The sequence below is a fragment of the Colletotrichum jinshuiense genome, chromosome 1, assembly GCF_051148585.1.
Source record: "Colletotrichum jinshuiense chromosome 1, complete sequence".
Lineage (NCBI taxonomy): Eukaryota > Fungi > Ascomycota > Sordariomycetes > Glomerellales > Glomerellaceae > Colletotrichum > Colletotrichum jinshuiense.
This window is the reverse complement of record NC_139302.1, coordinates 4,814,513-4,840,996: the sequence shown is the minus strand read 5'-3', so window position 1 is coordinate 4,840,996 and position 26,484 is coordinate 4,814,513. Positions and strand designations below refer to the sequence as shown.

Below are 26,484 nucleotides of genomic sequence, written 5' to 3'. Positions count from 1 at the left end.
TGGCTCAAAGGCGTTGGATGTCGTGTTTGCTGTGCGAGTTCGGTGCTTCGTTTCTGCTGGCGAGGAGAGCAAGAGCCAGAGCAGTCTCCGATTGTTTGGCCAGAGTAGGACTGGAGAGTGACAGTGGACGGAGGCAGGACGATCAACAACGCGGGGTCTCCAGGTCCAATATATGGAGCCGCGGACCATGAGGCAAACGCTGGAAGCGAAGCAGACCTGGAAAGCTACAGTGCGAGCTTTCTAGACGGAGAGTCGGACCGGGAGGGTCTAGGTCTCGAGATGGACTCTGGGGGCGTCAGGCGAGAACCACTTGGATGGGATCCTTCGTGAGAGGCCAATCAGCTGTCATATCAAGCAAAATTGAGGATCTCATCCAGCAGAAGCAGCCTGCAGCCAAGATACTAGGCCTGGCCGACCAGGGTAGGTGTTGTGCGCGGCAGGGGATTGCCACTTTCACCCGGCAAAAGTCGATGAGTGGGCGTTTCTAGGCAAGCCTTCGCTGCCGCCAAGTTTGGCTACTACAGAGTCAAGTGAGCCTCCCGATGCCAAGTTCCCTCTCCGAGAAACTGGGGCCGTCTGAACGGGTGAATGCGAATCAGACACCATTCCTCCAAACTTTGGCACTTGCATTTTGCCGGGAGCGTTGTGTGGACACCGGAGACCACTAGACAAGGACAAGTCTAGGTGTGAACGTTCCACTTGCTGAACATTCCCCCTTGGGGTCCCGTGGAGAAGATATAATGAAGTGGATACGACAGGGAAGCGGCTTCCTAATGTGGGCTGCTAGCCTCTTTTCTTTCCGTCTTCAAGAGCGCGACTTGGTCTTGACCCCGACGTGCGATAGTAGTGTACACTATGTCGACTAGACTTGGGATGGATGAGGCTAATATGTTTCCTTCATCTCCCTCGGAAAATCTGCTGTTGACGTCAATGGCTGGCGTGACGGACGAAAGGCTATTGAAAAACTTCTTTTGCCGGTCCCATACCCCGGAGGTATCCTGGCAAGCGGGACGTTGGAGGACGGGTATAATAGGAACCGCAAAATTAGACGAGTTTGGGGTTGACTAGTCTAGTTGACCGCTGCGGGGAACACAACGCCGAGCAAGAGGCAGGACCGGCCACTATTAGACCGTTGGACCGTACCCATCGTAGTCGGAGTCTTGTGATCACTGATCGGTGGGCGAATGGTGACTCAAAGCAAAACCGGCATAACATACCCGTGACTCGTATTGTTTGGCGACCGCCTTTCGTTTCCATTCTGCTTCCTGATGTCGTTTCTGGACCTACTCGGCGAACGATGGCATTGGAGAATCAGGCAATAATTGCACTCGCACCCGCCTCGTGATAACGGACGCGATTCAATGCCCACTTGAAGAGAGCATTCGTGCCCATAGTGTCGGCGCATAAAATCAGCAATCCTACAACGGTTTAGTGCTCATTTCCGGGCACTGGATTTTTTTTTTAGCGTTGAGTCGACAGTTGGTATGTCAGGCCGGAAGTGCAAACACCTCCGTCCCATCGGTGCAACTTTGTCGAGGAGGCACCCCTGTCCGAAGGAACTTTCTTCGGCAAAGCCCCCCCCGTAACTTACCGTTGTTTTCGGGACACGGGAGGAGTTCATGCGAACGTCGAACTGGCTTGTTTTCATTTACTCTCAGGTCCATGAACCCAGATGGCGACGGTTTACGCCATGGATAGCCGTCCCGGTCATCTTGTGCAATATGGCAGCGCATGGCGTACCGTGTACGAACCATGGCCAGCTCGACGGCATGAGTAGAGTAATGGGAAGGAAGCTGAAGCAGGGTCGGCGGAGCTCGTAACTTCGTCGGCCGAGCACCGCTCTTCTGCGGCTGGCTCAGTAACACTAGCCCACAATCCCACAATCCCCATGTTCAGAATGTGTGGGTTATGGTGTGTGGATTCGTGGGTGTGTGGAGTATTGCCACAAGGTATGCGTACGCCCGTCAACAATCCTAGAGATGGTCAGTCCATCCATGAGGACACGGAGCAGCCAGACTTTGCATTACCTCCTCTTCTGCGACTTATTCCGGTCAACGGTCAGGCTTGTCACCTCAAGGTTCCACGCGAGGAAGAATTTCACGTGGTTGCCGATGTGCGTATATGGACAGCGGTGGGGATTTGAGGGACCAGGGCCGTGGAACACCGTACGAGACTGGGGCCGCTGGTCACCAGGCCTCAGTCGTCGAGTCTGTTAGCCGGGCGGTATTGGCTCCACATCAACTGATGTGGGATCCTTCCGGTGAGCTCCATAACAAGAACGGAAACTATTGCACGGTGTTGATATTGGAGAGAGGTTGAGGATCCTTGACGTGAAGTTGGAGGAAACCAATGTGCCGCTGCCTCACATGTGGTTTCTTCCAGGATGTCACAACCATATCCTGCGCCACCCCACAGTACTTGGTTATTTTACCATTTAGCCTGATTTAGGCTAAATTGTCACCGGTAGTGATACCAGTGAAGGTCCTTGCATCGAAGATCGCGCTATCTCGTTGCCAAACCATTGAATTGCAGGGGTCCTCTATTCCTAAACCAACAGACCTGGTTGCTTTTTGTCCGCTTAGTCGACGCGATATTCTGTGTTGCAAACGTTTGTTACTTCAAGACGTGTAACCATCGCCTCTCGTGCTTCCCCTTGTTCGTAGTGCCGGCCGCTACCATGGGGGCCCTTTGCTCCTGGTGAATGGCAGAAGGTCTTCCTCTTGAAGCATCGCTCAACGGCTGCGTACCGTACCGCCTAACCGGATTATTACTCATGTACATGGTTGTATCATCAGACCGTAGTCACTCAAAAGCTGTCCAATTATGTCCCAGGCAGGCCAACAAACCTCGAACAACGCGCCGGCTCGCGGCCATCTCCAAGAGATCAACTGACCATTGCTCGCACAAGAACTTCCATTCCCCTGAAACATGTGAATTTTGTACTTTTTGAATGACTTGCGGCTACTTCTCCTGAGCAGGGTTCATTTATCCATAAATTACCGGCATGTCACCCGGCGGCCAAGAGTTCTGTGACACGCTGCCAATTAATGGGAGATCACCGAACCCACGATCTTGGGACCAATTGCTTAGAGTGCTTGTCGCATGGAATTCTTAGAAGCGACAGCACGAGGATATCGATGTTTCCTTGGGCATTAACTAGCTGTACCTGCATGATGTCTACATCCTTCTGCTTATGTTGCTGCACGTTGGCGATGCCGAGACAACAGATTATAGTACTTGGCGAAGGGGTATCTCGGTCACTGCACTATGCACCTTACCCTTCCAGCAAGAGTCTTGAGGTGTACATGAAATAATATTGTGGGAAATTGATGAGGTTGTTGGCACCCAGAGTATGGTCAACTAATGTTCGCGGTGACTTGAAGATGGATTGACGTGGGGGGATTTCGCCATCAACGCACGGACTCTTACTCGACCAGCTTCTTCCCCGCACATCCTCAGCGTCCTCCGCTGCCTGTTCCACTGGCATCTTCACCGACCTCACTTTCGCCAGCCGCATCGTATTTGTCTCGGCGTGTCTTACCGGTTGTACTATGCTGTATCGGTATATCCCACCTAATCCAGGTGCCCACAACCTGATGAATATGCTTAGCGCCGAAGAGATTTCGCAGGCGAGGCAGAACTTTACGATAAATGAATCATCCGATGAGCATCTGTTCCGATGCTGGCAGCGCCAGGACTGCAAGGTGTGCCTGGCTGAAGACCAGTGTAGCTGGTGCCCTATGGTTGGTTTACCGCGTCACGGATACTATATGGGGTTATTTCTGACTTGTAAACATTGGACAGACATCCTCGTGTGTACCAAATTCGTACCCGATTCCATTGCTGGCGCCCGCATACGACGAGAATATATGCCCGCATTGGGCGGAACGCTGGGAAATCCGTACAAAGCCACTGGGCTGCCAGGTATCGACCATCACAAGCCTTACATCCATTATCTCTATTTTCTCCACACTTGTCGCAGTGTTGTTGGTGTTCCTTGTTGTGCTCGGAATCCGCTGGGGGAAACAGCGTAGCAAACAGGATCCCGACTGGTGGAGGATTTGGAGGTACAACTGGAGGCGAGTGCTGTCTAGGAGACAAAGACAGGAACCAGACAGGGAGCGAGATCCGTTACTGGAACCAAATCACGACGCAATAGGGAGCAATACGCAAAGAGGGTGACCAATTATGAACTGGTCTGCTGTGCCCTCAGCAACTTGGGAGAGTTGAATCGTAGATGGTCTGGATCCGAATTCTCACCAAGTGCCTGGCTACGAAACACCATGCCAAACTGTGAACGCCTCTCAACCCGAGCTCACAGGAGGAATGATGGCTACTTCATCACCCGCCTTAATCTCCGGACCATCCCCTTCATCGGGGCCAGGGATATCTACGTATTCAAGGTTGACTGTCACCAAACATGACTCCAATACCTTCTCTTTGATGCCACTGTACCTCTCCTCGAGAGCATCAAAAAGCCCTTTCAATGGCAGGGGGGCGAGGAAGGTATCATGTTGTTTAGATGTGAAGGAGCTGGCGCTGGCGAAGAACAACACACTGAAGTGGTCCTTGGGTGGTCTTGGTGCTGCACTCATAGTCTCTGAAGGGTTCTGGCAATATCTATTGTCTTGTAAAAGTTAGCCAATGCTCATAAAGCTTGACGAAACATTAAAGCGGTTGATAGTTTGTTGGTGTCAGAGATCTTGGTGATAATTTTGATACATCAAAAATGATTCAGGTAATACATGCTAATTTGGATACATCATCCCAACGGTTACAGAGAAATGAGGAAAAGTCGACTTACCATTTGGGTGTGAACCCTTTTCGTGGGCTGCAGAATGAGAGGAAAAGGAATTGGTTTGGTAGAAAAATTGAAGAAGAAATACCAGCTCGGGAGAAGAGCTCCAAGTGGGGCATTCGCCGACAAAAAAATTACAGGCCCCCATCACGTGACGTGGATAAATTCCGCCTACTGCCTTAGCTTCCACGATTCCATATGGCCGGCTGGCGGGGCAGATTGCGGTCGAAATAATTCATGCCTGCAGTGCATCGTTCAGCTTGTCAGGTGTATTTCTGGTTCCTGAGTAGCTTGCCACTTCATACGTGCTCCATCGGTTCGCAATGTGGAAGCTCTGTTAGTCAAACATGGATCGCATGGCACTCAGTTGGCGCAGTAAATGGTGATGGATTTCCCAGGCTGTCCATTGATGATGATAACTCGTAGACGCCGTTCCCTTGCCCTCCTGCGTCGCATCACAAATAGGTACACGAGGTCGGTCGTGCAGAGTGCCTCGCGGCTAGTGGGAGAACCTTGCTGTATTCGCAATGCAGAATCCGTTTTGACTCCTCTAAACACGAAAGCCATGGGCTCGGGTGAGGAGGCCCTTGCAATGTTCCTGTCCCATCCTCAGAACCAAGATCCGTTCCTCGTAATGTCCATACACACGCCGACGCCGATCGCCGCTTATCTCAGTCTGCGGGCCTCACGCTCAGACTCGAGCAAGCAGAGGATGTCGTCCTCACGGACTAAAGTCCGTTAAGTCAGTATCAGTAGCCCTGGCTTCGCGCGTCCGCTTGACGGATATTGCAGGTATTTGTGGTCGCTTACCGGGTCCCTTGACGTTACGGATGATCGAACGGGTCTGGTCGTCCATGAACTCGACGCGGACTTGGGTGACACCACCGCGAGAACCTGCACGCAGTCAGAAATCTGCCAAAAAATTCATCCTTCTCGGCATATCGTGGAATTCGATCTCGGCGAGGCTTCGTTTTTTATTATTCGGGGCGGGGCATACCAGTGCGGCCCAGAACGCGGGTGACCTTCACAAGCTTGACAGGCTGCTTTGCGGAATCCATTTTGACTGCGAGCAAAATTACGTCAGTCGTCGAGATCTCTGTCAATTCCGGTGTCGCGACACGTACATGTATGTGGTTGCGAAGGGTGCTGGTGGTGCTGCGCGGGTAGCGATGGATTTGACGATGTTGGCGAACTTTTTGGTGAGGTCTCGCTCAGGGAGGGCTTTGGCGAAGGAAAACCCTGAGCGAGACCTTTTGCTGCCCCACATTTTGCTTCAGTGAAGTGCCACGGCGAAGGCGTGTATTTGATTGGTTGCTCGGACCAGGACTTTCTCGCCACCCGTGTTTTGGCCTCACCGCCTGCCCCTTTTGACTTGCGACCTTGGAGCGACTCACTGTTAATCGAGACGTGTCAGTGTGGACGCAACGATGGTGCCCAATGAGGTGGACGAAATAGAACTTGCATGCCAATGGCTTGATGGAGCTGAAGAGCAGCGATTGATTTGAATCGCATTTGTTTGGCCGAGGGACCTTCTTTGAAACACCGACGCCCTAACAACCCCAATCTCACCCATCAATCCCAATCTTTGCTCGTCCTACATTGGTATGTTCATGCCCCTTTTTAGAAGGCATTGCTGCGAATCTCCCAAATGCATTAAATATTTGCAGCTACCCAAAGACTCGCATTCAGGTCCGGGGCTGCTTTAGATAAATAAATATCCATGTGAATACCTGTTTGTGCTGGAGCGTGTCAGACTTGGCGTCATGGATCTGGATCATCAAGTTCTGGGAAGCTTCATTGATGCTCAACTCAAATAAACACGGTTCAAAGCGGGGGTATCTCTTGACGGCAAGGGGCCGATCATGGCAATTTCGCAATACGTCCTTCCAAGTCCTTGACCCAAGCCTCCATGACCTTCATGTTCCCCGTCATGGCGGTATTCCCCTCCTTCGTCGCCTCTTCAACCTTCTCCAAGCCTTCCTTCCATTGCTTAAGATCAGCCGCCATCTCTGTTTGCTGTTTCTCAATCCTTTCGAGCATCTCGCTTGCAGTTGCAGCGTCAGAATGAATTGCTCGGAGAGATCTTAGACGATCCAGAAGCGGTGGTAATAAGGGAGCCAGACTCTCAATTGTAGGCAAGGTCCCATAGAGGGCATTGATCTTGGCCAGCTGCTCCGGTGGTTGGGCATCCTCGTTAGCTGTCGCACCATTCCCAAGTGTTTCTTGTGCAGACTTGGCCCCTTGCCGTGCCTTTTCCAATTCTTGAGCCTCTTGAATCAAGGTTCGGACCCGACGGCTGATGGTGTCCAGGTTTGAGGTTGATGCCTGCGACAAAGTTGTAATTTGTTTCTGAAGACCGTCGAGGGTCGGGATAATGGCTCTTGGTAAGCCATTGACATCAACTTCCGGCAATGCGGATGATCCCACTCCAATGGCCTTCTCCAGAAGAACAAGACGTCTATCGAAATCAGCCGCCTTAGCGAGAGCATGGCTTTGTTCGTACGTAGGAGCATAGGTGACGGTATAGGTTGCGGCGGCCCCCACCGCAACCTCATCCTGCAATCCTTCGTGAGGCTCCTTGGGTAACTGAGGTACCGGCTGGACAGCACGAGAGCTGGCAGTGTGCGGTTCAATGGTTCTGCTGATTTCGTCTAGAACCTTGCTCAAAGACCCTAGCTTCTCTTCTTGCTCTTCGGACAGAGGTTGTGCTGTGGCATCTTTTCTTTTCCCGTACTCTTCTTTGGCCTCCTCGACTTCTCGTTGCAAGCGCGCAATCTTCCGTTCTAGGTTGTCTTCATCATCTTCGTCGCTGAGATCGCCGATCTCCTCCGTGCCGTCTTGCAGAATACGTTGGCGTCTCGTCGAGGCCTTGTAAGACTTGCGCTTGCCGTCTACTCGGTCCGAAAAGTCAACCCCGGTAGCGTCCACTCCTGCAGGAAGGAAACGAGATCGTGCTTGGTCTACTCGAAGCCGAGATCGGGAAATTCCGTTGGCATCCTCGTCCAGGTCGTCATCAAAGTCATCGTCTGAGTGCGACCGTACGGTCGTCGTCTGATTTCCACGTCAACCAGGAGGACGATATAAGAAGGAGGGAAGCTTACAGGAACCGTCGAAGTATCGTCTGTCAGTTCCGGCGTCTCGTACACATCTGGGGCCGAGTCCTAGAAGTAGTCAGTAGGGGCCCTTGTGCTCTAGTCGTCCAAGGACACAGTTGCTCTGACCAGATCTGGCAACGCTGCGTATTTGCGATTCAAAGCCATGGGGGAATGCAAGGGGTCTGTCGCGACTCCTGAGAGGTTTCCGTTCGCAGAGGGTCAGTCTCGGGCACGTTGCCTGAGTAGGAGGCTCGTCGAGACGTCGGCACGGCGCTGTTCGCTGGTGTCGACAGAGCAGTTGAAGGATGAAATGAAGTCAACAAAAGACCCCTGCGCGGGAAGGGGAGCTCCAAGCCGCAAAGTTGCTGAGCCGCAGGGGGTCTCCCGCTAAAACTCCCCGTAAAGCGTGGAGGCGCGAGGTGTAGTGGCAGGTGGGGTAACATATTTGGCTGGTGCTCGGGAAAGCACGCGTCAAGAACGCGACTGCACCTTTCGTCCTGTCCCCGAAGAGCACTTGACCCCAAGTGGCAACAAATTTGGGGCCCTGGTCGCACAACAACGTCTCTTTGCACTTGATGCTATCGCACCCTCGCAACGAAGCCGACAGGCTGTCAATTGAAGTGTACATTTCACGCCGCATGATTTGACTACTCTCGGTTAGATCTGCCACTCACCAAGGTCCTCGACCGGCAGCCTAGCCGATCAGGACTGATGGTGAACTCCCTTTGAGAGGCTTGCAGGTTTTCGCCGGCACATTGCATTAGGTGGCCCCTACGGCTTCGAAGCCGGATAATTTATACCAAGGAGAGGCAAGGTACATGCATTTGCGCTGCCAACATGCCGAGTGGAAGCAGCCATCGACTTGAGAGGCGAGAGGGCCTTTCTAGAAACGTCAGGCCGCCTCCTTTGCTACAAACCTTGAATGGCAAGCCCCGTATTGATGCACCTCCTACCCCTCGGCCAGTCGACGAGGATTTTATCGCTGCGCCGCCTATGGAAGACACAGAATCCGAACTCAGCGAACCTGAACCCCCGGCTGTTGGCCGTTCGAGGGCGTCAGAGATGCTCAGGGATGAGAGACCCGAGTTCAAGCTCACCAACGCCTTGCAGCCATCACACCATAAGGAACCCCGTTTGCAAGCCATTTCAAAGCTTACTGCCGACTCGGACTCAGACGAAGGACCGCACCAATCTCGAGCAGATATTCAGCGTACCCCATATTTCGGTACGTCCAGGCGAGGTAAGGAGCAAGCCAAAGCGTACGGTACTTCTCAGGAAAGCAACCAAAAACAGAAGTCATATGGCCGCCCCCAGGGATCAAACACCACAGCCCGCGGCGGCAAGAGAAGTTCGCCTGATATCGGCTCACCCAGTCCGATATCTAAGAGAAAAAAAGTTACAAGCAAGCTCGAAGATGAAAAGGAGGCAAAACGACTGCGGAGGCCAAAGAAAACCTTCTCTCAGAAGGAAACCCAGCCGTTGAAGCAGTTGCCTACGAAACAGGTGGCAAGGAAAACGGAGAAGAAAGCAGCCAATTGGAAGAAAGGAGGTTCGTTCCGTCTCAGCCCGCAGTCTTCATTCACTACTGATGCGCGTCCTAGCCCATTCACCGAGTCCTGAGAGGACACAGCCATCATTCAAATCATACGATGAAGATCCATTTGAGCAATTCGCAAGCAAGACGTCTCCGAAGCGCTTTGACAAGCATGAATCGGCCTTGCTGTCTTCACCTCCTGGCAATTCTTTAAAGATTTTCAAGAAACATTTGTCCCTCACTCCTGACGCGTCGCCTCGGAGTGCTGTTAAGGCTGAGTTTAAGCACCCGTCCGGTTCGCTCCCCGAACCTTTACGACGCACTGGTAGGGCAGCTCCCCGTCTTGGCGAGTTGGATTCAAGCCCGAAGCTCCCTTTTAAGAAGAAGAGGGATTCGTTTACAGATTTTTCGGATTCCGAGGCCGAGGAGAACGGCACCATACAACAAGTCGAAGCACGTTGCCCAATGTGCAATGAGACTGTAGACAATGTCCTGTTGAATACATTTTCGAAAGGAGCACGACTGCATATCCGCAAGCAGATACAGTTTTGTCGATTACACAAAAAGAAGTCCGCTGAAGATGCTTGGAGGACCAGGGGCTACCCTGAGATTGACTGGGATGGTCTCAGTACTCGGCTCACAAATCATTACACCATGCTCAATGATATTATCAACGGCGGCTCATCCCACTACGGTACTTTGTTGATCGACAAGGTCAAGGAGGGCAAGAATCGGACGCTTTTGAAGGCGGAGGATAGCTTAACGCCCGGTTACTATGGCCCGCGCGGTCTACGAGCATTGTCGGAGAATGTTATCAGCCATTTTTCATCTGTACTAAGGGAGCGGGCTGTGGATGATCGGCTCATATCATCACGCGGGTATTCAAGCTATGTGGAAGCAGTCTTGGTTCCCGAACTGGCCGTCAAACTCATCTGCGAGGATATGGAAGTTGAGACCGAAGAAGCAAGGAATATCCTCGAAGAGAGCAGGTGGATCGGCGATCTTCTTCACGAAGATATTGGGGATACAGTTGACCAACTAAGCGACAACGAAATGGGAGGACACTAGTGGGGCTGAAAGGGCTTTTGGTGTCGACAACCGATGTCGTCGACGATTTAAAGCAAAGATTATCTGTACTTGGCATCATCCCGGCGTCAAGAATACCTTGCAAGAAAATGACTTTTATGACATTGCAGATATCGTGGCAAGCGATCACCATTGGCCCCGATTCCCTGTGTCGAATCGTAATGTCATGGCAAAGGAAAATATGCCAAGTCTCGTAGCATCAATTCGTCAAAGAGCCTACCGATTCATTATAAGTACCAAACTAACGCCAGTCGTAGCAGTTCCTTCATTTTCATGGCTTTACAGTCCCAAAGCTTCCCTCCTCCCCGTGCTGTTCAAATCAAGGTAAGGGGCCTCTCCCAACGAAGCCACGCGGTCGCCCGCCCTGGCCTCGACGTAGTCATAAGTAGCGCAATGCCACATGCTCCTGTTGTCCCAGATGGCGAGGTCGTTCTGACGCCACTTGAAGCGGACCTGAGCATCGTGGTTCTGGGTAACAAGGTTGAAGAGGTAGTTGAGGAGGACATCAGACTCATCCTTGGTGACACCGTTGATGCGCTTGGTGAAACCCTTGTTAACATAGACGGACTTCCATCCAGTCACGGCTAGAAAATTTGTCAGCGTTCTAGGCCCTCGCAGGCAAATGAAGGGAAGGGCGACCACTCACGGTTGGTACGGATGACTGGGTGGGTAGTCTTGAGATCGCCGCCCTTGTTCAGTGGCGAGCCTCGAAGACCCTCCCGAAGGGGGTTACCCAGCCTCCGGGCCTCATCGTGGAAGAATGTGGCGTCATGGGTGGCTGTCAGCCCTTCGAAGAACTTCTGCATGGCAGGGGAGAGTCTGTCGTAGATTTCATATCCAGAAGCCCACAGCTAATCCGTGACTTTAGTGAGCGGCGAATTCCTGCATGTGCATGCATTGGCAAGGGGTTCAACAGGGGGCCGGGACGTACAGTGTCACCACCGGTAGGGGGGAGGGTGTGGATCTTCAGCATTGCGTAGTCCGAGGGGACGGGCTCGAAAGAGATATCGGTGTGCCAGCCGGCGCTGGCGAAACGGCTCACGTCGCTCAATTGGTGTGTGAGGCCGCCTCCCTTCTTCTGCTTCTCGCTGCTGATAACGCTAATCTGGTCACCGAGCTCGCTACCCTCCTCGGTCAGGGGGTGGATGTGAAGACCTGATGATTCGGGCTGTATCGGCCGAGTTAGAAGCAGGGGACATTATACCGCCACAAGAGCTCGTCTGATAAAATTGACTTACACATCCGGCAAGCTCTGTGAGACGGAGGCAAAAATCCTTCATTTGAGTTGGAGTCACATCCTGGTCTCGCAGAAAGACAACACCGCGTTGGGAGACTGAACACATGGTTAGAGGGCTCACATAAGAGGAAAGCTGCAGATACTTACTTGTGACAGCCAAGTCCCTGATGAGCTGATCATCGGCCTTAAGGAGGTCAACTACCTGAAGGCCCTCGTACTCGCGGCCAATAACAGGGGTGATGTCCGCGTGCTTGTAGTTATCTAGAGAACCGGAATAGACGAGAGGCTTGCTCAATCGGGGGCGAGCTGCAGGGTTTCCGCCAACGATGTTGGCCTCGGCCGCGCCGTTTGATACAGCAGAAGGCATCTTGGGCGAGTTGAAATTAAGAGGCTGATATGTGAGTGAGGTACTCGTCGTGAGATGAGGGTCGTTTGAGAGGTTCGTCAATCCTATCCAACAAGATCTGATAAGCAAGGAAATTGCCAAATATATATGCCGTTTATGTCCGGAGCAGCGGTGATGTTTTCCAAGTACGTATCACAAGAGTGTTGCTTTCAAAGCGAAACCGGGGACAAGTTGCTGATGGGGAGAGGAAGAGAAGATCGTCGGACGTTTTCTCCAGCTGGATACCTCTGGTTGTACGGAGGCTACCGGCCAGTGGGCGATGGCGCAATCGCAAAGCTTCCTAATTTGGCGAAGTCTGTCCGCTATGGCCAATCAGTCGAGCGGGGTCATTCCTCGGAGACACCCAGTGGAAGTGACCCCACCCGGAGAAAATATCGGAGTTGGCCACGGCGCGCAGAATCACGTCTTGCCTCAGCTGCCGGGGCTCCTTGCCATTCGCATTTCCCGTTCATTCACAAGCCTCGGCGCAGTATACCCTCCTTGACAGACGTTTCCAACTTTCAAGCCGTCTTTTCTAAAGAAAAGAGCAGCTGACCTAGGGTCAAAAGTCTGCTGAAGACGATGCGATTGTAGCCAAGACGCATTAAAGGGGGTTCCGAGGACCCGGGCCAGGGGCGGCGGAGAAAATTCTGGAGTCTGGGGTAAGGTTGGAGCCCGCACTCCGGCTAAGCCATCCGGGCCCGATCTGTCAGAAACGCCAGATTGGAGAGAGTGTCCGAGGAAAAAAAGTTGTCAACACCATCTTTCGCCCTGCCCCTTGTCCGACCACATGGTTCTCCTCCACTAGTTTGTGGATTCTCTCGAAGACGCAAGACCGAGCTTAGATGTCGTGAGCCATGATCTGCTAGCCTCAATCAGAGCCTCTAGAACGACTATTAAGTTGAGCAACCACGACGTTCCATTCTTCGACATCCGCTCTTGTCGATCACCGTCGTCTTTGCTCTCTCTCTTGGTGAAGTACTTGGGAAGTTGTAACGGTCAGCCCCAGCAGGTCTTTTGCCGTACTTTCACATTTAGTTATACACGGCCCGCCAACCAACGGCAACAGCAAAGATGGCCGACGTCGTGGCTCCTACGCAGAAGACGGCTAGCGACAGCGGCAAGGACGGCGTCTCGGTCTATCAGGACTCGGACGGCGCTGTTGTCGGTCGTGAGAACCTCTCCGACCTCGTGCCACCGCATGAGTCTTACGAGGGGAAACATCGATGGGACCCCGCCGCGACCTGGACCGCTGCAGAGGAGCGGAAAGTCGTCCGGATCACTGACATCAAGTTGCTGACGATGCTCTGCATCATGGTACGTGAAAACTTCCAACGACGTTAGAGCTGCTCCCGCTAACAATTTTCCCGAAAAGTTCTTCGGATTGCAATTGGACAGAGGAAACCTGAGCAACGCGCTTGCAGATGATTTCCTGAAGGACATGAAGCTGAGCAGTGATGACTACAATAACGTGAGTTTGCAGCACTCTCACGCATTTGGGACTTGAGCGCTGATTTTTGCTCTACAGGGAACCACAATCCAACTGGTGTGTTTCTTAGCCGCCGAATTCCCCGTCCAATTCCTCACGAAGCGGTACGGTTTCAAGTACGTCCTGCCGACGTTGATGATGGCATGGGGTACCGTCTCCTGGGCGCAGGCCTGGATCACGACGCGGGCCGGTTTCTACGTGACAAGAGCCCTCATCGGAGCCTGCGAGGGTGGCTTCATCCCCGGTACCATTCTGTTTGCGACCTATTTCTACACTTCCAAGGAGCTCTCGGTGCGATTGGCTGTGTTTTGGTCCACGCTCAACGTTGCGCGAGTCATCTCGGCGCTGCTGGCGGCGGGTATCCTCAAGATGCGTGGCGTTGGGGGCCACCCCGGCTGGTTCTGGCTCTTCCTGCTCGAGGGTCTCTTGACCTGCGTTTTGGCCGTCCTCGTACGTTTAACGTCCATCCCCTTGATGGTGAATCTCACTAACCCGGTGTCTGTAGGCCTTCATCTGGCTCCCCCAATCTCCGACCGCCACTACTACGCCGCTCTGGAGGAAGCCTTGGTACACTGAGAGGCAGGAGGTCATCATGGTCAACCGCATTCTCCGCGACGACCCCGCCAAGGGCCTCACTGCTCTCAAGGAGCCCGCAACCTTCAAGGACATCAAGAATGCCTGGTCCGACCCGTCAATGTGGGGTCTCTACTTCATTGGCCTCATTGCCTACATCCCAGCAACCCCCGTACAATCCTACCTCACGCTCACCCTCCGCCGCCTCGGATTCACGACGTTCAACTCCAACATGCTCACGGTGCCGTCTGCAGTGCTGCAAATCATCACCATGCTCACACTGGCCTTCAGCAGCGACTACTTCAAGGAACGCGCGTTCCACTGCATCTTTGGCGAGCTCTGGATCATGCCCCTGCTCGTCACCCTTCTCACGCTGCCAGACGGCGGCCGCGAATGGAGTCGCTTCTCGGTCATCACGCTCATCTCCGGGTATCCTTACTTCCACCCCATCGTGTCGTCATGGATCTCGGAGAACACGTTCGACGTCAAGAAGCGCGCCATCTCGGCGGCTACGTACAATGTCATTGTCCAGATCGGTTCCCTCATCGGCTCGCAAATCTACCGAGCTTACGACGCGCCCTACTACAAGCGTGGCAACACGGTCTGCGTGTCCATTTGCGCGCTCAGTCTTGTCGTCTTCCTCGCGCACCGACAGGTCCTTATCTTGCTTAACAAGCGCAAGGAGCGGGTGTGGAACGCCATGTCGACTGAGGAGCGGCTGGCATACCAGAACGATGCGGCGGCGCGCGAGCAGGACGGTAACAAGCGTTTGGATTTCAGATTTGTCTATTAATAGTTGATATGAGATGCTTACAAGCAAGCGACTTACATTATTGTTGTTGGAATTATGAAGCTCCGGATACCAGTCTGCAGAAAGGACATCAATTTGAATAATTACAAAGTAGGACGAGTGATAATTACCGGGAGGGTGGTAGGGCATGGGGTTGGCATGGAGACATGCATTGACGGCTTTCTTTCCAAGTAATATGCTTTAAATTACACCCATATGAACACACGCAGCTCCAGGAGAAACCTATGATGGCTGTGCTTGGAACGTGTCGTGATATTTTTTCAGACAAGATTTAAACTAGGGAGGAGCCATTCATTGACACGAAAAAACATGTTTGTCAGCTCCCGTTGCTGTGAGATCTCTATTCCAAAGGCGGCGAACGATCGGTTCTCAACGGGCCCCCACCCGACCGACATATCGGTCCAGACCGCATCGCTGGAAAGGGCCGCCCGGGCAGCGGTCAACAGGCGGAATTTGCGGGGAAATACAGCGCCAAGATCGTTGACGAGTTCCTCCTTTAGGTCTAGGTGCAGGGTGTCCTCTCCACCAACCGTGATCGGTTTAGCGCATCGAGCACACCATCGCCGAGGTCTCCACCCATCGCATCTCAAACGTCCGCTGTTCCCTCCACAATCCCCAATTTTTCTCTCCTTGGAGTCCCCCTCTTGCCCGTTATACAGAGTCGACAACGGGGACTCTGTCCAAATCAAGTCAATCTCAGTCCAGTTCATTCCGCAAACGCCTGACGCGCCGCTCGGAAAGTCGGAGCTGTGCCGAATCTCTACCAGCCTTGCTTTGTAATACCCATTACCCTTACCTTACATTGCCTGCTTTTGACACTGCGCCGAACCTGCGCTGTCAGTCCACCTGTCTTTGACTGGAACCCGTCCGGTGCAAGTGACAGACACGCACACGAGTTGTGGGGAAACAGAGTCCGAGGGGCGGCTGCCATGACACGACACAAGTAGGCCGACGTTCTCTTCCGTCTTTGCGACATGTCATCCGGGCGCAAGATTGGCAAGAGAGCTTGTGACGCCTGCAAGATCCGCAAGGTCAAGTGCACCGAGGTGCCGCCCTGTGTTGGCTGCGTCGCCATTGGCACCGCATGCACTTTCAACAAGGTCCCCGCCACCCGGGGCCCGAGGAACCTGAGGGCAAAGACGATACGACAGATTGCTCAGGCCCAGCAGGAGAGTGCCGCCGCCGCCGCCACCGCCTCTACTACCAGCGATGTGGCTGTCACTTCTACCCCAGCAGCCATCGGCGCGACGCCGAGGGGGAACACGTCGTCCTCGCGGTCCCCGTCGTCCTCTGAAGGAGGGTCGTCGGACGGTACGGGGGGCTCCACTAGCGGCCATGATCAAGTGCTCGCTCAGCAAGAGACCATCCTTCGGCCGCAGAGGACTCCTAGTGCGTCACTGGTCCTAAGGTTGTGTATCTATCGCCTGCGACTGTTCCCTGTCTGGCCCATTATTGCCGTCGAGGACATCATGGCCTCTCTTTCCCGCGATGCCGACGACCTCGAATCCTATGTCCTGGCCAATGCTGTTGGCGCAGCCACCATCTCCCAGCTCAAGCTGGCCACGACTGACAACGATGACCCCGCGACTGCGAGCTCAATGGAAGCAGAATGCCAGCATTCAAGAATGGCGCTTCAAGAACGGGAGGGGGGGCCACCGATGAACCTCAATTGGCTGAGAACGTCCTTTTTCCTTCACGTCTACCACGAGAACCAGCATCCCGGCGGGGCAAAGTCTCTGCTCTACCTCCGAGAGGCCATCACTATTGCCCAGATTATGGGGCTACACAAGGAATCGTCGTACATGGCCCTGCCCTTGCCAGAGCAGCAGATGAGGAGGAGAATCCTGTGGTTGCTGTTCGTTACAGAAAGGTTTGCCTATGCCCTCATTGACTGTCGTTAACTCGCTTCTGACAAAATCACAGAGGTGTGGCCATGCTTCACAAGCTACCCGTGGCGTTGAAGTCAAACATTCGCTTTCCCTCCCTGGATGGCTCTGGCGTGGGCGAAGACGAGGGCCATATACTGCCGGCATTCAAGAAGCTGGCCAATCTTTTCTGGATATTCGACCAAAGCGGCGCATTCGATATCCTTCAGAATTCGGATGACGAAGACACCATATGGTCCATGGCAGACGGTCTGCAAACTGCTAGCAGAGCGTGCCTTGATGTTGTTCAGAGGAAGCTCCAGGAGATCCCCCTTGACTCTGACGCCAGCAACGATGTCCAGCGTGCCGACATCGTTGTCACACGTCAGTGGATGCAGGCTGTTCTGTGGAAAGTCACCATGAACCATGGCCGTGCCTGGTCATCAAACAGCAACGTCACCTCCCTATCACACCCGATACAGATAGCGAAGGAGTTCCTCCAACTAATTTCACAGCTTCCAAGCACGGCCATTGAAGCTCACGGCCCCGGAATAGTATGCGCCGGCATGATTTCACCTTCCCGTGTCCCTGCTAACCTCGTTTTAGGAATTCAAAATCTACGAGATAGCTAGTGCGGTCACCGATGCCGTTGCGAACAATTTTCGGCTGCCGCGATCTTCTACGGATGGCCCAAGAGACATTTTGCTCCAGCTGCAAAGAGTTCTTGCTTCCTGCCGCGGTGGTAACAAGGCTCTCTTGGAGATGCTCTGCACCCGAATTGCCGAGGTGCAAGACGGCTCATTGATGGTAATGAGCAGAAACCCAACGCCCAGGGTTCAAGAGATTGACGATGACCAATGGCGTCATAACGCCCGCGCTAGAGCTGACGCCCAGCCATCTATGTTCACGGCGATCAACGGAATGCCGGAGTCGGGACCAGCTTATGCTCAGGCCCAGGCGAGTTTTATGTCACTATTTGATAAAGATGGCGCAGCCCCGGCAATGGGCAACGGGGGCCCCGTGCCCATGTCACCCCAGCGGCAGAACACTGGCCGGCAAATATGGGATCAATCGAATCATATGGGCCCGGGGGCACATGACCTCATTGACCAGTTGCAGACATTTGACGGCTCTTTTAACACCGTTGAGTCCAACGGCACACTTGATATGCTTTTTGCAAATGGGGCCTTATGGGACAACGTCACGAGCGACGACTGGATGGCTTCGGTGCAGAATAATCCTGGCGTCTTTAACAGTCCGACTCAGCCACCAGAAAACCTACAGAGGACCTACGAGTAGCCGGTACGTTGTTTTACAGGTCAAAACACCAATGTCTACCTGCTCCTTTGAGTATCAGGCTTCGTGACGCCCAGCAACGGCTATGAAAGCCTTCCTTCCGGCCGGAGACAACCCCACCAATAGACAAGCCGATGATACGAACAAGAGTGCTAAACTCGGTACATCGAACCTTCGGGGCCAGCTGCGCCCGAAAGCAACACAACATCGTCACCATGTCTCATATGCAGCCACTGACCAGTAAGTAGGCCTTGTATGCCTTTTGACTAAGCCTCTGTTCTGACTCTTTCAAGTTCAACAGTCGTGCAATATAACGAGCGTCATATTCACGGCAAGGGAGACCCGATTGACATTCAATGTATTCATATTTCATCTATGTTCTATAGTTATATACCCCATCTAGGCCGTGTTCTTGGTCTCCAGCAGTACCACCGCTCCCTCATATGGACCAAGAGTGACGCTTCCTTGGCTGAAATCTTTCGTCGTCTTTCCGCCATTTGTGACCAGCACCTCCTTGACATTAATATTCAGGCCCTCCCATTCCACAGGCTTGGAAGAAAAGTTACAGGCAACTACTGCTACGTCTCCGTCATCAGACCGCCGGGAATATGCCACAACTTGCTCGTGAGCCTCATCCACGAGCTTGAAGTCGCCGTAGACAAAGATGTCGAGGTACTTCTTTCGAGTCTCTAGCACAGTCCGCCAGAAGTTGAATACTGAGTTGGGATCGGACTTTTGGGACTCGACGTTGATCTCCTTGTGATTGGGGTGAACCGTCATCCATGGCGTGGCATCGGCCGTCGTGAAGCCCGCGTTGGGGCTGGCATCCCACTGCATCGGCGTTCTCGCATTATCGCGAGACTTCTTCTGATACTGGGACTTGAGAAACTTCAAGTACTCCTGATCTTTGGAGTCCTTGTTCAAACTGTTTGTTAAATGTCAGTCACATGTCTTTAACGATGGCAGCTCGAGGAACACTCACTTCCAGTGGTTCAAGCAGTCAATGTCCTTGTACTCCTCCATCGGCCACTCTTTCGGCACGTTGACCATACCGATTTCCTGACCCTGGTAGACGAAGGGAGTTCCGGCCTGGAATGCCTGGAACATGGAAACGATTTTGGCACCGTTAACACGATGCTCGGGCGCGTCGTTGGCGAAGCGGCTGATAGACCTGGGCTGGTCGTGATTCTCGAGGTAGAGTGCGTTCCAACCATTATTGTCGATCATAAAGCGTTGCCACTTGTCGGCGATGCCCTTCAAGTCGGACAAGTCCCAGTCCTTTGCAGAGAACTTGCCGTGAGGGCCGATGTCGATGTCAACACTGTCGAACCCCGTTAGTGCTTTGATTACGATTCGGATTGCACGAGGCAAGGCTCACAATTCAAAGTGGAAAATCATGCTCAGCTCCCCGCGGTCGCCGTTAACGCTCTTGATGACCTCGTTGAGGTCGCGAACACAGGGCATCTCACCGACGCTGAAGGCGTCGTACTCTTTGAGAATGGCACCCAGCTCCTTCAGGTACTCGTGCAGCCGCGGCCCGGCCGAGTAGAGCTCGGATCCGCTGAGGATCTCCTGGTCGGAGTCCGGAAAGTCCTGGGGCTTGCTGATGAAGTTGATGACGTCCAGGCGGAAACCATCGGCGCCCTTGTCCAGCCAAAAGCGCATGATCTTGTGGACCTCGTCGCGCACTTTGGGGTTCTCCCAGTTGAGGTCGGGCTGCTCTTTCGCGAAGAGGCGGAGGTAGTACTCGCCGGTCGTTTCGTCCCATTCCCAGGCGCTGCCTATTCTCGTTCATGCGTTAGCGCGACTTTATCCACGACACTCGGCCCACCACAGCTCGGAATCCCTGGAGCGATCCCCACGCAAAAGCAAAGAGGTGACTGACCTTGGAAATGCGACTTCCAGTTGTTTGGCGGCTGACGGTTGCCCTGAGCGTCGTACCTCGGCTTGCGCCAGATGTACCAGTCGCGGTAGGGGCTGTCCTTTGAGCTGCGCGACTGCTTGAACCACTCGTGCTGGTCGCTGGTGTGGTTGACGACGAGGTCGAGCACGAGCTTCATGCCCCGTTCGTGGAGCTTGTCCTTGAGGATGTCGACGTCCTCGACGGTGCCATAGGGAGCATGGATCTTGCGGTAGTTGCTAATGTCGTAGCCCTTCGAACTAGTCAGCTTCGATTCTGTCATATCACCGGGGAGCCGGCTGACTGCTAAACAGGCGGCTTACCATGTCAATCTGCGGGCTTTCAAAGATGGGGGACAGCCAGACAATGTCGACTCCCAATGACTTGAAGTGGTCAACGCGCGAGATGATGCCCTTGAGGTCGCCCTCACCGGTGCCGGTCGAGTCCTGGAACGAAGCCGGGTAGACCTGGTACACGGAGCTCTCCTTCCACCACTTGCGAAGCGACTTCTTGACGATCTGCCCTGCGCCGGGCGCGCCGTTGGCAACGTGAGAAGCCATGTCGACGATTCGGCGGTTCCGAGTGTGTGATCGAGACTAGAGACTACGAGCTTGTCGTCCTCTCGTGAAGGAGGTTGCGGGCGTCGAGACAGCTCAGACTAAGATGGGCAATTCGGAAACGAAGCTGGTTTTTGTCTTTCTCTTCACAGAAAGCAAGCTACTGAATTGAGGAGAAGACAGGAGGCAAGGTTCAGGAAACGGCGAACAGAACAGCCGGGCTTCTAAATGTTTTGAGGGGGAGTGGTTCAAAGAGGTCAACACGCTTTAAAACCACTAGAGTTCAGTTCCCTGGTTGGACTGTGCTAGGCGAGAATTTCTGCGAGTAAAGAGAGGACAAAGTGACCAATTGGGGAAATTTTTGTCTCTGCGCGTGAAGGTCGAGAGGAAAGAAAGCACCACCACGTTAAGGGCTCACACACACACACACACACCACACGGGAAAACGCAACAGACGAGAGGAGATCGGCTGCAGCAAGGAACGGGGGGATAATATTGGATCAGCTGCGGCTCCAGCTGCTTGCTTCGCCAGCTTTTGTGCTTGTTTTCTGTTGGATCATCGTGGGGAACCGAAGGGGGGGATGGGACCGCAGCGAGCAAGCAGTGGGTAGAAGTGGCCTCCGATCAGGACCCCGAACGCCGGATATTGCGTGTGTGCCCCTCCATCGCTCGATGTTCGTCATGCGGGGTAAATTTAGCTGGGAGGGACGCAGGGGGGAGCTTGGGAAGTGCTAGTTCCACTGCGGAAGTCCCGCATGGCTTGGTGGGGATGATGCAGGCTTGCGAGAGCGGATGGGTGTGAGGGTACACCGTATACTATTGCCAGCCAATCGTAGTGGCGGAGCAGCCTAAAGGCGATTCATTCATGTTTATGTTGCCATTCATGGACACAGGGTATGAGCCTCTGCAGAAACCGCCCTTGCATGTGAATCTCGAGTAAGGGAATGCGAAAGCGCCGTGCATGAACCCCATTACGCATTACGTTGTGTTTTGTTGCAGATTGAAGAAACTGTAACAAATAGTTGTGGCCGCCGCCGGTTGCGGGCCTGCCCCCCGCCCCGATCCCAGCTCCGAGATTTTCCCCGGGAGCTTTGGGGGGTTATTATGCGGAACCCACCCCGCCTCAAGGGCTCGGGCTGGGATCCGAGGAGGAGCGACAGAAATCCGGCGACTCGGTAACGGGATACGCACGCGCAACCTCTGGGGGGGGAGCTTTCTTGGCTTGCTTCTTCCATGCGTGCTTGTTGAGGAGGAGGGTTCCAGGCCCGGCCTCATATCGAAGCTCTTCACTAGCTTTGGGCGATCCTCCCTCTAATCTTGAACCAATACATCGTGCTCACGGGCCAGAGGTCTGGCGCGAGACGCGAAATAGGAGATAAGAAGTATTCTATCCCATGTTCAAGGTGGTTCATTTATCTAACATGAGCCCGCGTCCCAACACCCCGTTTGGGGCTTCTCGGCGGTTGACTTTTCATCATCAGGCGACTTGGGAACCCCCGTCTACGTTTAACAGTGCCGAGAGAGCCACAGCAACACTCTAACCACAGGCCCCGACTTGCGCCGATGCGTTAACTCGCTTCTACACAAGAACCCGCCATGTCGAAGAGGGCATTTACTTCTTGGCTGTGGCCCAGCAGCCTATCCGGCGTAGCCAAGAGAGCACGCCCAAAGACCCCCGGGCTCCAGCAACCACCACTCGCGCGGCCGCGCCGCTTCGTATCAAGCACCGCGAGACGACCACGGCCCGGCCTCCTAACCGCCGGCGCCGGAGTCTTGACAACCGCACTCCTCCTAAGCCTAACCCCGACCTCGAAACCAAACACCACGCTCGACCACAACCAAGAGCCTCCCCCGGCGACTGCGCCCTCGCCCTCGTCGTCGCCGTGGCCCCGCTACCGCCTATCCGATGTCAAGCGTCACTCCGCCGCCTCGCCCCGGCCGTGGATCACACACGGCACCTCCGTCTACGACATCACGGACTGGGTGGCGGCGCACCCGGGCGGGGACATCTTCAGCATCCACAAGCAGCAGATCGAGAGCGTCCTCGCCATCCTGGAGGGGTACAAGGTCGGCGAGGTCGACGAGGCGGACGTGCCCCTGCTCCTCTCGCGCGGCGGGAGCGACGTCGACGACCCCTTCGCCGACGACCCGCCCCGCGACGCGAGGCTGAAGACGCTCACCGAGCGACCGCGCAACGCCGAGACGCCGGCCGAGGGGCTGTCGGACTTCATCACGCCCACGGAGCTGTTCTATGTGAGGAACCACATGTGGGTGCCCGTCGTGCCCGAGGCCGAGGCGGACGAGCACACCGTCACGGTCGAGACCCCGGACGGCGAGGAAACGGCGTACACGCTCGGCGAGCTGCGCCAGAGGTTCGCGACGCACAGGGTCACGGCCACGCTGCAGTGCGCGGGGAACCGGAGGAGGGACATGACGGCCCACGCGGGGAGGACCAACGGGCTGCAGTGGGCCGCCGGCGCGGTGTCGACGGCGGAGTGGGAGGGGGTCCTCCTCCGCGACGTGCTCGCCGACGCCGTGGACCGCCTCCCGCCGTCGGCGAAGCACGTGCATTTCGCGGGGCTGGAGGCCTACGCCGCGTCCATACCCATCGCGAAGGCGCTGGACCCGCTCGGCGATGTGCTCCTCGCGTTCCGCATGAACGGCGAGGCCCTGCCGCGGGACCACGGGTTCCCCGTACGGGTCGTCGTGCCGGGGACCGTCGCCGCGAGGAGCGTGAAGTGGCTGAGGCGCATCACGCTCTCGGACGAGGAGTCGCCCTCGCAGTGGCAGCGGCGGGACTACAAAGCGTTCTGTCCCGGTGCGGGGCCGGAGCCGGATTGGGATGCCGCGCCGGCCATACAGGAGATGCCGGTCACGTCGGCCGTTACCGCCGTGAGCACGGAGGGCTCGCGCCGCTCGGGTGACGGCGAGGTGGACGGGCGATGGCTAGTCAAGGCGGAGGGGTATGCGTATTCCGGGGGCGGGAGGGAGATTGCGCGGGTGGACGTCAGCACCGACGGAGGGCGGACGTGGCGGACGGCGGATCTGGTGGAGGATAGAGGTGCCGGCAGGAGGGCCTGGTGCTGGAAACGGTGGCGGTACCAGGGGTTTGTCGCAGGTGCCGCTGGCCAGGAACACGCCGAGGGCAAGAGGATCACGCTAGTGGTGAAGGCAACGGACGAGGCGTACAATACCCAGCCGGAGAGTCACAAGAGTATCTACAATGTGAGGGGGAACTTGGCCACAGCGTGGCATCGCGTCGATGTCGGCAGGGGGGAGTCGATGTAGGGGGTGGCAAGCACTTTCTGGCAAACTTCGGCCTGTTGGTTGGCTGATTCTCGTTCTGTTTGTAGCGGCAAGTTGATTAGCGTTGGCGGCGCACCATGGACATTTCCAACTAGCCGCGTGCGTCAAATTTCTTCTGTAGTGATAATGCTAGGATCCCCACGATCGCCAGCGGCAATCACGTCAGCTGTCGCAGCCCATGTACACGACAGAGATGAATCACCGGGGAATCGAGAGAGGGTGAGAAAGGGAAAGCAAAAGACGGCCCGCCCCGAACCCCCCCCCCCCCAAGTACGCTGTGTACACTATGACTATGATGATAGTTGGTCAACCTGCTTGCCAGCACTTGTCTCGACAGCCGCCGCATCCACACTCGGTGTGGTGCACCGGCAACTGCAGGCCAGCCAGCAGGCGGTCTCCAGGCTCTCTCGTGGACCAAAACATGTTTAGTATCCGATTGGCAACCCGAGTGTGTCCCGCAGAGTGGTCCCGCAATCTCTCTCCTGCACCGCGCACCGCGCCGCACTAGCAGTGCTTCAGTCAGCGTGGCGGTCATTGGCCAATGCAATAGATCTCGCCGGGTGACGTGGTGGGGTGGAGGGGTGGAAGGGAACAGCAGCCAGCTAGCTGTCCGAGAATTTCCCCGCACCGCCTTTCATCGTCGAAGGGTGCGGGGCAGCATTTGGAGCTTTCATGTGTTTGGAAGAAGAACGAACGAAAAAAACCACGTCCGGGAGAAAAGTGCCAGAGTCGGAAGACACAAGTAAACAAAACACCTTTCTCTCCCTGTCACATTTTTGTTTTACTTTACCAAGAAACAGAGAATACGTTGCCGACGCCGAGCATCTCAGATACCAGTACCCTCCAAACCACCGTCAAAGATCGATAGACAAAACACAAACAATGGCGTGGGAAGAACCGCGAAAGACGGGCATGCAGTACCGCCGCCTCGGCAACTCTGGCCTCCACGTCTCTGTGCTGGGCCTGGGCGGTTGGTTGACGTACGTACACGGCGCTTCCGCGTGATGCCATTGACACTCGTGCTGACCGACACGCGCAGCTTCGGCGGCCACGTTGAGAACGGTACGAAACTGAGACAGCCGGGAGCGTTCTGACCGTCACTAACGGCCCCTCCGCAGAAAAGACGTTTGCGTGTATGAAGCAGGCTTACGACCTTGGCATCAACTTCTTTGATACGGCTGAGAGGTAGAGTCTCAACGGGTTTGGTGACGGACGGATGAACGGGGCTAACAGACTGCTGCAGCTATGCGGGCGGAAACTCGGAGATCATCATGGGCCAGGCCATTAAGAAGTTCGACTGGAACCGCAACGACATTGTTGTCACCACAAAAGTAAGTGGAACGCATGACCTCTCGCTCGAGGCTCGGACGGAAACTAAGCCTGTGTATAGCTTAACTGGGGTGGCGCCAACGGCGAGGTCCTCATCAACAACCACGGTCTTTCACGCAAGCACATCATCGAGGGCCTTCGCGCCTCTCTCAAGCGCCTCGACCTAGAGTATGTCGACATCGTCTACGCCCACCGACCCGACCGTCTGACGCCGATGGAGGAGACGGTCCGCGCATTCAACCACGTCATTGATAAGGGCTGGGCCATGTACTGGGGCACGTCCGAGTGGAGTGCTGATGAGATTGCCGAGGCGTGTGGCATCGCAAAGGACCTCAAGATGATTGCGCCTGTCGTGGAGCAGCCTCAGTACAACATCCTCGAGCGCCGCAAGGTCGAATACGAGTTCCAACGGCTGTACCAGCGCTTCGGGCTCGGCCTGACCACCTTCAGCCCCATCAAGATGGGCCTGCTAAGCGGCAAGTACAACGACAACCCGGATGCGCCGCCGGCCGGAAGTCGCTTCGCCGAGGGCAAGGGCGACAAGTTTGTCAACTGGGCCAACAAGGAGTGGTACGGCAACGACGAGTGGAAGGCCCTGATTCAGAACGTTGTAGAACTCAAGGTGAGTCCCCGTCGGCGAGTCCTCGATCCGGGGATGGCATACTGACGTTACTTTGCAGGGTATCGCGGAGAAGCTGGGCGCGACGCAGTCGCAGCTGGCCCTGGCATGGTGCCTCAAGAACCCCAACGTTACATCCGTGATCACGGGCGCCTCGAGGCCAGAGCAGATCGTCGAGAATGTGGGCGCTCTGAAGGTTCTGGAGAAGCTGACGCCGGAGATCATGGCCCAGGTGGATGCCGTCGTGGGCGAGGTCAAGCTGGACCCGGCGAGACAAGACTGAAGAGCGGCATGGGCTTGAGCATTGCGTTTCTGTAAATCAATTGGGTGGCGTGGTTTCTGGCATACCATATGTGGGAAGGGTCGAGAAGGTTCGGTTCAACAAAAAGGAAAAACATCGTTACTAGCTCGATCCATGCACGGCCACGTCGATGGCCCTGCGGTGTATTGTGAGGTTCACTCTATTGCTCGCTGCCCGCCGTTTTACTGAGGTTGTCGGGAAACAGTCTTCAGAGGAACCGCCTTCTGGAAGCTGTGGACAACGTGCACGAGTCAAATTAGACGTGGCAACCTAGTTTGACACGCCCCAAACAAACTCGCCGCC

The 26,484-nt window shown here is 54.9% G+C and overlaps 9 protein-coding genes across 9 annotated transcripts; 5 read left to right on the top strand and 4 right to left on the bottom strand.

Annotated features, from left to right (window-relative positions):
- Positions 1-5,464: 5,464 nt before the first annotated feature.
- On the bottom strand, positions 5,465-5,856 carry EsH8_I_001258 (40S ribosomal eS28 domain-containing protein; the record flags this gene model as incomplete). The annotated part of the gene is made up of 3 exons (XM_083268671.1): positions 5,465-5,526; positions 5,609-5,692; positions 5,796-5,856. 3 exons carry the CDS (start codon positions 5,854-5,856, stop codon positions 5,465-5,467), a joined length of 207 nt encoding a protein of 68 aa, XP_083119109.1.
- An 802-nt stretch (positions 5,857-6,658) lies between these two features.
- On the bottom strand, positions 6,659-8,058 carry EsH8_I_001257 (Dynamitin-domain-containing protein; the record flags this gene model as incomplete). Its single annotated transcript, XM_083268670.1, has 3 exons — positions 6,659-7,849; positions 7,900-7,959; positions 8,020-8,058. The coding sequence occupies 3 exons, from the start codon at positions 8,056-8,058 to the stop codon at positions 6,659-6,661; spliced, it is 1,290 nt and encodes a 429-aa protein (XP_083119108.1).
- A 672-nt stretch (positions 8,059-8,730) lies between these two features.
- EsH8_I_001256 (RTC4-like domain-containing protein) lies at positions 8,731-10,495 on the top strand (the record flags this gene model as incomplete). The annotated part of the gene is made up of 2 exons (XM_083268669.1): positions 8,731-9,442; positions 9,495-10,495. 2 exons carry the CDS (start codon positions 8,731-8,733, stop codon positions 10,493-10,495), a joined length of 1,713 nt encoding a protein of 570 aa, XP_083119107.1.
- Positions 10,496-10,792: 297 nt separating this feature from the next.
- Positions 10,793-12,117, bottom strand: EsH8_I_001255 (TauD/TfdA dioxygenase family protein; the record flags this gene model as incomplete). Its single annotated transcript, XM_083268668.1, has 5 exons — positions 10,793-11,097; positions 11,160-11,364; positions 11,445-11,681; positions 11,752-11,846; positions 11,898-12,117. The coding sequence occupies 5 exons, from the start codon at positions 12,115-12,117 to the stop codon at positions 10,793-10,795; spliced, it is 1,062 nt and encodes a 353-aa protein (XP_083119106.1).
- A 1,092-nt stretch (positions 12,118-13,209) lies between these two features.
- On the top strand, positions 13,210-14,990 carry EsH8_I_001254 (major facilitator superfamily domain-containing protein; the record flags this gene model as incomplete). Its single annotated transcript, XM_083268667.1, has 4 exons — positions 13,210-13,452; positions 13,511-13,606; positions 13,664-14,074; positions 14,130-14,990. The coding sequence occupies 4 exons, from the start codon at positions 13,210-13,212 to the stop codon at positions 14,988-14,990; spliced, it is 1,611 nt and encodes a 536-aa protein (XP_083119105.1).
- A 992-nt stretch (positions 14,991-15,982) lies between these two features.
- Positions 15,983-18,172, top strand: EsH8_I_001253 (uncharacterized protein; the record flags this gene model as incomplete). The annotated part of the gene is made up of 3 exons (XM_083268666.1): positions 15,983-16,878; positions 16,932-17,427; positions 17,480-18,172. 3 exons carry the CDS (start codon positions 15,983-15,985, stop codon positions 18,170-18,172), a joined length of 2,085 nt encoding a protein of 694 aa, XP_083119104.1.
- Positions 18,173-18,568: 396 nt separating this feature from the next.
- Positions 18,569-20,629, bottom strand: EsH8_I_001252 (glycoside hydrolase superfamily; the record flags this gene model as incomplete). The annotated part of the gene is made up of 5 exons (XM_083268665.1): positions 18,569-19,094; positions 19,152-19,490; positions 19,548-19,950; positions 20,055-20,322; positions 20,393-20,629. 5 exons carry the CDS (start codon positions 20,627-20,629, stop codon positions 18,569-18,571), a joined length of 1,773 nt encoding a protein of 590 aa, XP_083119103.1.
- Positions 20,630-22,222: 1,593 nt separating this feature from the next.
- EsH8_I_001251 (uncharacterized protein) lies at positions 22,223-23,914 on the top strand (the record flags this gene model as incomplete). The annotated part of the gene is made up of 1 exon (XM_083268664.1): positions 22,223-23,914. One exon carries the CDS (start codon positions 22,223-22,225, stop codon positions 23,912-23,914), a length of 1,692 nt encoding a protein of 563 aa, XP_083119102.1.
- Positions 23,915-24,814: 900 nt separating this feature from the next.
- On the top strand, positions 24,815-26,163 carry EsH8_I_001250 (NADP-dependent oxidoreductase domain-containing protein; the record flags this gene model as incomplete). The annotated part of the gene is made up of 6 exons (XM_083268663.1): positions 24,815-24,912; positions 24,972-24,994; positions 25,051-25,117; positions 25,176-25,263; positions 25,323-25,883; positions 25,942-26,163. 6 exons carry the CDS (start codon positions 24,815-24,817, stop codon positions 26,161-26,163), a joined length of 1,059 nt encoding a protein of 352 aa, XP_083119101.1.
- Between the last annotated feature and the right edge of the window lie 321 nt (positions 26,164-26,484).